General features: G+C 51.6%; 1 protein-coding gene across 1 annotated transcript; it reads right to left on the reverse strand.

The window, feature by feature from the left end:
• Window positions 1–1,291: 1,291 nt before the first annotated feature.
• On the reverse strand, window positions 1,292–8,007 carry VOLCADRAFT_108613 (uncharacterized protein; the record flags this gene model as incomplete). Its single annotated transcript, XM_002959380.1, has 9 exons — window positions 7,805–8,007; window positions 6,776–6,851; window positions 6,658–6,696; window positions 5,055–5,181; window positions 3,872–3,911; window positions 3,562–3,594; window positions 2,960–3,198; window positions 1,657–2,093; window positions 1,292–1,391 (listed from the first exon to the last, which is right to left on the reverse strand). Coding segments are annotated over exons 1-9 (1,287 nt in total), but the record flags the coding sequence as incomplete, so codon positions are not given.
• Window positions 8,008–10,035: the final 2,028 nt, after the last annotated feature.

A 10,035-nucleotide genomic window follows, 5' to 3' on the forward strand; every position in this document is an offset into this window, starting at 1 on the left:
AGCGTGGCCGTCAACCCCGATGGGGAACCCTGAAGGGGAACCCTGAAGTTCCAAAAACAGCAAGCAGCATCATAACGAAGTCTAAGCGCCTGGACAAACGCAGGAGCCAGGAACATGCCTGACGTGCAACGCCAGAATATGCAGCCCATAAGCAGAGCTCCACACCAAAAGCTGACATGCCCGCAGCATTCACAAGTGTTGCAAGCAGGCATGCATGCAGGCCAGTAACCACAAGAGACAGGGATGCCAGTTTGCGTTCACACATTTGCCACATGTGATATGGGCTTTCCACGCTTCGAACATATGAAGGACGCTATGAAGTGGGAGCCTGAACGCCTGGCAAGGATGCTGGAACGCATATGGTCCCACCGCAACTCTATCGTTCCCTTTGGTCGTTAGTATACTTCATCACTTGTCTCGTTGGAAGTGCGAGGTAGGATGGTGCTTATAGGCGATTTGGCAGCCCTCGGCTCGTATTAGGGTGGTTTGCAGGTACGGGGAACACACCCACGACCATGTAACAACAACAACAACATTTGCCAGTAGTTCAGTGACATGATTGAGTTCACACCGACACACGGCTGCTGCTGTTCACAGCACCACCGCGTCAGCTGTGCTGCCAGCAATGTTGGCCCAGAAGCATGACACGCCACTGCTGAGGGCCTGGATGCCGCTTCATGTCTGCTATCCGCACATCCGTTTTCTTGCTCGCCTTCTTTAGCACGCACGTTACATGAACCCAGTTGTTACAACTGCCTAGGAAGATATATCGACATGTTCACAGCGACAATGAAGGTCCATGGCCCAGTGGCCCACCATGGCTCTTGCCGTACATGCAACAAGTGCCCACTCAGTCCTTGCACCCAATCTGTCCGGCGCGCCTATGACACATTGTCACACCGAAAGGAGATGTGTAAACAACTCTGGTTCACACGTGTTGTGTGGCGCCAAGGGGTGCTGGGAGACAAGGCCCCAGGCCTTAAGGGCCCCCCATCAACTATCCTCCCTAGCATCACAGCAGACTAGTGCAATCGATAGATCTCATCAAGGTGAAGCGATTGATGTCCATATTGGCATGTTTTAGCCACTGGTGACATTGTTTCGGGACCCCTTTGTTCCCGGACCCCCGGACCCACCACTCCACATGCTGCAGTACAACCAACTTTGGAGACCAATAACTTATGTATTCCTGGGTCCTTTTGCACTCTAAAAGCAGTTACAGAACGCCCTCGCCTAGCTGTAGTTCCCCCAGAAGTGCCTCCTACCCCCCCCTGCAACACCAATTGCTTACCGGGGTGGCAGCAATGTTGGCCCATAGCGTCGCCATGCCACTGCCCGTGATGGCCCAGGCGACCCAGTGGGGGCTGTCCAGCAGGAGTTTCTTGAAGATGCTGCAGTACACACGACAGTTGAGGGAAGGAAAATGGTGCATGTGTCAGCTCCTTTGTGTCGTACGCCTGCTGTAGGCATGAGTGCAGACCTCTGCCCCTTGTGCAATATGCTTATGTCATACAATTGATTCTCGCAGCAATCTCCTCTTAGTGCCTTCTGCCCCCTCGTGTGAAGCTCCGCCTGGGCACGTTTCACTGGCCATTGCCCCTCATCCTCGCCCATGTGATCACACGACACGGTTAGGGAAACCTTGTGCTGATTTACCGCCGCATGAGCTGCACTTCGTCCATGTCCAGAGTTGAGCCGCGCGGCGAAAAGCCATCCCCCGAAAAGTCATCCCACATGCTCCGCTTAAGCAGGTAAAAGCTCTGCGCCTCGTCAATCAGCAGGAAGTTCAGGCGGTCCCGTGGCAGGCGCCACATGAAGTCCTGAATGGCGTCCACTACAGCACCAGCCGAGTTGTCGCTGGGTGCAGGCGTGCTGGCGGCAGCAGAGAGCTGCTGGTCGGCAGCGCTCCGCTTGAGTTTAATGAGGAATTCCTGAAGGAAGACACTGCTGCCGCTCAACCGATCTAAGGTCAAGCACTTCACATGCAGGAAGTTGGGCTCTGAAAGCACCGTGCCGGCATGCTGCCGGCCGCTGCTGTAGTAGGTGTTGGCCACAGCAGGCAGAACCTCCTTGAGCATGTAGGACTTGCCACTCTGCACAACAGGCACAAGATGGGTGCAAGATGGCTAGGTAAATGCGCATTCCTCTTGGTCGCTCAGCTGCGTATCACTCGACAGTGACCAAAGATGCATGCACCTGCATGCATCGCATCTATCACACCTAACCTTCTCACTCCAAACCATGTTGCATGTGGGTGACGCAAGCTGCACAAGGAGCTCTCCAACCTTGGTCAGGCCCTTATATCCCACCTAGGGATGTGAGTTTCAGCTGAATTGGGATTTGGCAACCTTAATTACGTAAGCTTAAAAGCGTAATACAGTAAATTACTGTAATTTACGGTTTCCACGGCCTGGACCCTGGACCCTTAATTTAAGGTTGCCGTACTAGTGTACGATTATGGATTTTCAGCACAATTTCAGCGTTTTCACATTCGCAACACCATTCTTTACTTATTTACATATTTTTGACATCAGTTGGGGATTTCGTTAAGCATTGAAAGCCGTGCATACATACTCGACCACGACACCTAATACCGTTGCAAACCAGGACTACTTGTCGTGTTGACTACTTGACTTGCTCTTTTGCTTGGTTGGGCGGAGGGAATCGCGGGTTTCAACCTGCATTGTTGGACTCTTTCACGCTTCCCCCATGGCTGGGTTTGTGGTGTGTTCGGAGGAGTGGACGGGTCAGCGGCACCCTGGTTTGCAGACCGGCGGAACCTGTAAGACCCATGGGTCTGTTAAGCTTTTAAGGTTTCTACCCCTCCTGAGGGACCTTATTACGGCGAGCCCTTAATTCTGTAAATTACGGCCAGGTCCAATCTTAATTACGTAATTACGTAACCTTAATTCCTTAAAACGTAAAAACGTAAAACGTAAATTCGCATCCCTAATCCCACCTTGATCAGACCGTTGATGATCAGCGGTGGGATGGGTCTGCCATTACGGTGCTCATCCTCGACAAGGCCCAGCCACTTCTGCAGCTCATCTATCTGCCTGCCCTCGGGGTCCAGGAAGAACCTGCTGCTCACGCCAGCGCGTACAGCAGCTGCAGTGCTGTTGGTGTCCATGGGCTCAAAGAAGAACAGGTCCTGGTTCTGTGAGTCTCGCCGGAGCTGCAGCTTGCAAGCTGGCAGGCCTGCACAAGGATAGCCCATCATGCCCACAAGGTGCATACACATTAAACAGCCAGCCACTGTCGCCCAGTTGCAATGCATGCAGGATCACAACACAACGAAAGGAGGCAGGAACGAAGGGGTGCAGAGCAGCAGAGTGACGAAGCAACTTCAAGCTGAATCAAGCCATAAGTCACACCCCTCAGGCAGCAGGAGGTGTATGTCATGCAGAACACTGAACCGCCCCTTTACGGCGGGTAGAGAAAGTGTGTGCTCTCCCACAACCGAGCATCCATGCACTCAAGCCCAGTGCTGCAATGAAACGGGCACACCAAGCCCACAAAACCTGTTTCCCCCCCATCCCGTGTCAGGCACAGTCGGCTCACCTGCTGCAGCATTGCTGGTGCCAGAATCAGCACCTGCAGGCGGCAGGCCCACGGCAGGGCAAGCGGGATGGGTCACCGGAACACCAGTGCTGTACAACATGAGCAGCATAAAATCGTCAAACATAACGACGATGCAGTGCGTGCACACATCATAGACATGGTCGCCAGACAACGTGCAGGGTGGGCCACTATCACAATGGGTGTAGCAAGCTACATTTACCTTAGAATATCTTTAAGCTATTAAAGCTTAATCACAGTAACGGTACGGTCCCGTAGTTACAAATCATACTCGTTAACTGTACAAACTCACTTTCTGTTGCGCTATCACAACCTAGCGTACGACACCAAGACTCCAGGAATGGAGATGGCGGCAGGTGGGCCGCATTTAAGCCACCCAGGTGAAGTGCTTCGGCCAGACACTTATCGTATCACTATACCAGTGTTCGGATGTTCAAGACTCTGCTGTCACCGTTCTCGATGTATGTCTTCGAATTCCAACTTCCCGTATCTGTTCTCGCGCCTAATGCTGGGTCATCAATCGTGGACCAGACCCTCCGCTTCCGCTCAAACAGCTAAGGTAAGAGACGGCTGTTACAATGGGGCACACAGCTGCACGGCGGGGTGCGGGGTGCTGTACTTTTAACAGCTGGTGGTAAAGTGTCCACACAATGCTGATACGCAGTGGAGGGGGTTGTGTGTGATTCAAGCATCAAGGCATGCCGACCCAAGGTGCTTCAATAGTGCAAACAAAGACGGATGCACACTACAACAATTTCAACGTGAGCTTTGGTGTTGCACTGCTGCCGTAACAGTGGTTGGCGTTCAGCCGATATCATGCTGTGTGAGGAACACTCTTCTGCCCAACCCCAACCAACCGCGTGCCAATCCATACCCTACAGCACGGTGAGCATGTTCACGGCAGCCGCAGGCAGCAAGCATGCAGGGGGAGCAAAGTAGAACGGATCCCAGTGAGACGGCAGCTTTATCCATGCCGCGAGCGAAAAACAACCCCAACACGCTTTGAGTATTTACATTGGTCAGTCAGGCAGGCAGTCGCCATTCGGACACACTCAGCTGTGCCCACAGCAGCCAAGGTAGATCCCCCGCCATGACCAGCCTACTCTGCTGCAATCTTCACGGTAGCTCAATCGTTGTATACATACTGAACCACCTCAGGATGTTTGAGCTTCTGCTTTTGCACAGGTCAAGTCGCCAACGAGGAGATTTTCACGCACATACCGTAGTGACGCGATCTTTTTGCGACGCGATTATTTTGCGAGGCCAGAAAATTATTAAAATTTGGATATGGAAACACTATTATTTTGCGAGGCCCCGCTCAGAGTTTATTTAGAAACTTTTGAAATTTGCGAGCTCGTGAGCCATATTTGAAAGTTTGCGAACTCGCATCTTATCGTCAGCGTTGTCAACGAATAGGCATCGTAATGTACTAAAGGAAACGACCAACTTTAGGCGCGCCTTTGTGAAGAGCGCACCGTACGACTCTCGGCCTTGGATTTACCGCTTTTCCCGTGGCAACGTACGGTGCCACCAATGTTCTTCCTCACGGCCCACAAAGACTTATCGTAGCACAACGCATTAGCCTTTACAAAGACTTCACACCTGCCAAAGCGGACAAAGGCACATAACCAGCTATCCTTAGCCCAATATCAGCCAGCCACATTGATCAATGTTATCGGTTGTAATTCAGCTCGCGAGTCACGTCTGGCGGTCTGGTCTGGTAAGAGCTGCAAACGGCCGGCTGTATTTATTCATTTTTGCGAGAACATTTTGCGAGGTGCCATGGGAGTTTTTTTTGAAACTTTAAAATATTTGCGAGGGACCCCTTCGAGTTTTTTTTGACACTCTGCGAGGTCCCAAACAATTAATTATTTATTCGCAAAAAGATCGCGTCACTACGGTACTTGTTGATGTTGTTACAGGGTGGTTAAGCTTCACCAGTGGCCTCCTTCCCGAGGCAGTTCCCTGCTCTCCCCTGCTAGAGGGGCACCCTAAGCCATTCACCCCATCCGACTTCAGAGTGTACTCTTTGAGTTTGGCAACTCACCACCAGCATCCAACCAAATCTAGCGGATCAACGGCGCGTCAACTTAGTTCCTGGTCAGCTCGCGAGTTGATTTTATCACGTCCTACACCGTCCACAAGATGGGGAGCCATCTCCCATTTCATCACCTCTCAAACACCCCGAGAGGTCGGCAGGCGGATTTGAACCCAGACGCGCCGGAACGCGTCGGGAGCAGAAGCCAGGCCTTAACCTCTGCCAGCCGCCTACTTGTTGTTTGACTGGCAACCAAGCAGGCCTCACACTGCAAGACCTGTTTACCGGCCGCCTTCCACCCGAAACCATGTAGATTGACGCTAAAATATCTTTCGAGTTTTTGCAAAAAAACTTAGGGATAATTGTGGGGCCCCTGAAGCCATGCTTCGCAAGGACTCAAACCCTTTTGGGTCACTCCGGGGTGCCTCAATTTCCTCTGTAGGGCAAAATGGAAAATCCTCTAAAATGTCTAATGAACTCTGTTTTCGGTTGGGGGTCATCAACTTGGGTTTCACCTATCTCTCTTTGGTCGGTGGTAAGCTCACAGTCGACCCACAAGTGGCACTTATTACCATAGAAAATATCTATTGACTTGCAGAGCAAGTTTCCCTCTATAGGATTGAACTTCGACAAAAAAATTACCACTGTTTTAAATCCGATGTTTTAATACATTATCCAGCCGCCTCATGCAGGTACAGCTGCCTGGGTTTATCCCCCTGGTAACACATTACCACCCTCTTCTATCCAGATCCACCCAAAGAGAGGCTGCACCAGTATGTGTAGGAACTAATTCCCGGGGTTTTCTCTAGGTTATCATTATAAAGGAATCAGCCCCCCTTAGATGTCATACAGCCAGAAGGGCAAACAAGAGGCAGGATACATAGCTAGATAGGTGTGCATAGTCATCCTTAAGTGCAGGTAGATTGGCAAGCCAGAGCCACAACATTGCCAAAGCTGTTAGCACTTCACTACCTAGTGAAAAAAATGAGGACACAAAGGATTCAGCTCCAAGAAGTAACATAAAAATGAGGCGAACTCACCAGAGCTGGGACCCGGTGGCGGGACAGTAGTTGCCACAGCTGTACATCAAGGAAAAACGAGGGTGCAGTACGCAGGTAGGTCATTTGTCACGAAATTGTAAAGGAACACACAGCTTACTAACGGTTCAGAAGATCATGACCATGCATGGTATGCAGTGCACCAAAGAAGCGCGTGGCATTCTCATCCAGAACCACTGTGGTAGATGTAAGAAGGGATCAGCTCCCCTGGCATCTCCCTGAGTACTCTTTGCCTGGTGTTACATTGGTGCGAATTTCTAGGAGGTGAGTACTCCCCGGATCGGATTCGGTTGTGAACATATCACACACCAGGCAAGATGCAGCACTCTTACCCCCAAAGGTGGATGCAGGGGTGGGTGAGAAGTATACCAGCCGAGTAAAAGCAAAGTCCTCCATCCGGACGGGGACTGACGAAATCTCACAATAACAAACTAATTCACAATCCCACGGGATCTCAAACAACCCAAATCCTACGGGATATGCCCGGGGGCGCCCGAGGACGTTCACTCGAGAGGGGAGGAATGTAAGAAGGGATCAGCTCCCCTGGCATCTCCCTGAGTACTCTTTGCCTGGTGTTACAAGGAAGCCGTGGACTTGGCCGTTTAGCATGCACAAAGTCGAAAGGGCATGCAGCCACCAAAGCCACCAGAATCTTCGATAACACAACCATGCTCATAGGTACATAATAACGGCCAAAAGCTAATGCAGGTCGGTATATCAGGAAGACCACGTGCATCCTGGATTCCCGATATGTGGCGGGTGCAGGTAGAGGCAGCGCGGCTCGCATGTAGTAGCAATCTTTATGCAGCATTCTTAACACCTTAGGTAGCTTCACGCGCAAGTTCGCAAAGGCTATCTGCAAAACCTAGGTTTGGAACTCGCCACCAGCGCCTCGGCGTGCTAGCGGGAAAGGGCGTGCGTCCTGTCTACTCTCAACCACAATGCCTAAGCACCGCAGCACAATTGAGGAACAATTCTCACAGGGCTTGACGAGACACTCCTAACGCCCTATGCGTCCAATGGCACTCCTGACGGCCCCATGCGCAAATTTTACAAGTGCGTGCCTGCAGTGGCGGTTTACAGGATACGAGCCTAACAGTGCTTAAGTACGCGATTGCATACAACGGACCTTGGATGGCGGCCTTTAGAGCCAACTGCTGTCGAAGATTGAGGCCTGCTGCTTGTTCCGCGTTCAGCAGGCGGAAAGCGCTGCTGACCTCGGCATCTACGTCAAAGCCTAAATCTGAAAGGGCAGCAACAATTGGCGAAATGGAACTAGCGTCCTCGCCTTTCACAGAAAGCAGGGCTTGCCGAATGGTCACCATGTCTAGGTAGACCCGGACCCTGTGTGCTAATCCAATTATATTGGAGGTCACTGTTGTATTTAAGCAGCCTCTCGCACAATCGTACTTCGCGAATAGAGAATCCGTACATCTCGTCCCAAAAGTCAGGAGCGAATTTTGCCGCGCAGATGCGCGCGTGCGATTCGCAAAATGCGCCTGTACAAATGTATACAAAATTTCTTGGCGGATGAGGACCAGGTGCGCCAGCGCGTTGCGCAGGTGAGCATGTTGGCCATAGCCGCACGCTGGACTATTGCGTCGATGCTTTGCAGTAAATAAAAGCACCGAAAGCCAACGTCGTAGCTTGCAACTCTGGGCTCTTGAAACTGTCGCGGAAGATGAACCGCTGGCGAAGAGGCACATGTGTGCAAGGCATAAGGCGCCTGCTTTCGGTAGCGCAGCGCATAATGCACATTGTTCCTACTAAACTCAAGTTACACTCTTACGAAATAAGTAATAAGAAGCGCAGAATTAGGTAAAGATAAGAATCGCGAAAGCCGTTCAGAACCTTGCAAGTAAAATGGATGCCGCTGAGGGCTTGGAACAGCTTTTCGCAGCGCATTCGGCCGTGCCTGCGTTAGCCGTGTTGCAGCAACTACGGAAGGACTTGAGCCAGCAGCAAGCTCAAAAGCTGCTGATAAACCACCGGGATTATCTTCAGATGGGAACATGTAGTTTTGGTCGGCGCGGTCGAGCAGCGTATGCATTGCGCACAGGTACCGAGGTGCAGCGTCTCTTTGACATGGCCAACATATCTGGTACGCGGTGGCTGGCTTGCCGACCGCGAAATGAAGGGGGGGTCGCATCTCACCATTCAACTAAGCATGCATGTACTCGGTTGAATGCTCGGTAGCGTGCGAGTTTACCCCTATCAGGATGTTTGTTTGCATATCCCTCCACGCGAGAGGGCTTGGACCTATGCTGATGTTCGTTCGAAGAAGTGAACTGAGGACTGATGCTATGGTGAAAGGTATGCACGTAAATTCGCCCGTGCACCAAATGCCCTGTAACTCGCTTACGCTAATCTCACATTCCAATATGCCACTGCACTTTCCTCTCCAGCCTGGCCACATTCTCTTCCTCGAAAACGTACTTGGGCACCTTACAATCCAACACCATACGTGCTTTGGAAACCCGGGCAGCTGCTTCACAAGGACCCCCCTATTTCGGCGAGGCCTTCCTCCTGTCTTCACTGCGTTAAGTACGCTGGGTTAGTTGGACGTAAGGCCCAGTGCGTAGCTGATAGTCTACAAGGGTGGCACTCCGCAGCACTTCCTCCTTGAAAGCCTGCTGGTCCGCTGTCAGCAGGCAGAATAGCATGTCCTGGATGGTGCTCCCAGGAGGGGCACCAGGCTAAGAACAGGACCACATGTACAGGGCAAGTGTCCACAGGATGCAGAAGGCAGGCTCCGCGAGGTTGGGGTCAGTGTTTTTTTTTCATTTTTGCCCATCAATTTTCCAGTCCGAACGGAGGAATAGGTTTTTAGTCGCGGGAATAAAAGTATTCCGAATCTGTAAGGTGCTGGGGGGGGGCTACTCCCCCCTCAGACCCCCCCATGAGTTTTAGTTTAGTCCATACAAACACAGGGTTTGGGGCATGTCACAACACACGCACACCACAATCTCTTCATAGAGGTGTCTCTTGCACACCAGGAAGCAGCACGCACTTGGATGCTTTGACAGGAAGTTGCAGAGGCCAAGCAAACACAGACCAGTTAACCCCTACTGATCAAATAGAGTTCGTTCACCGTTGTTCGTTTTGCATCACGTTGAAAGATAACACTATACGACTTTCCAGATTGCAAAAGTATGATGCATAGCAGCCATGAACCAGAACCGCCAAACACAACCTCTGCGGTTGGTTGCAGCCCCTGGTGTTGATGCTGCATGCTAGTTAGCGGTTCATTGTGTACCGGGCCCTGCTGCTGGCAGCCTTCCACTTCTCCAGTGCCGCCTCAAAGGGGAACGTGTGCTGGTCGTAAAGGTCTTGCGTGAACATGCACACGCACAGTGCCAG

This window comes from Volvox carteri, assembly GCF_000143455.1.
Source record: "Volvox carteri f. nagariensis unplaced genomic scaffold VOLCAscaffold_194, whole genome shotgun sequence".
Taxonomy (NCBI): Eukaryota; Viridiplantae; Chlorophyta; class Chlorophyceae; order Chlamydomonadales; family Volvocaceae; genus Volvox; species Volvox carteri.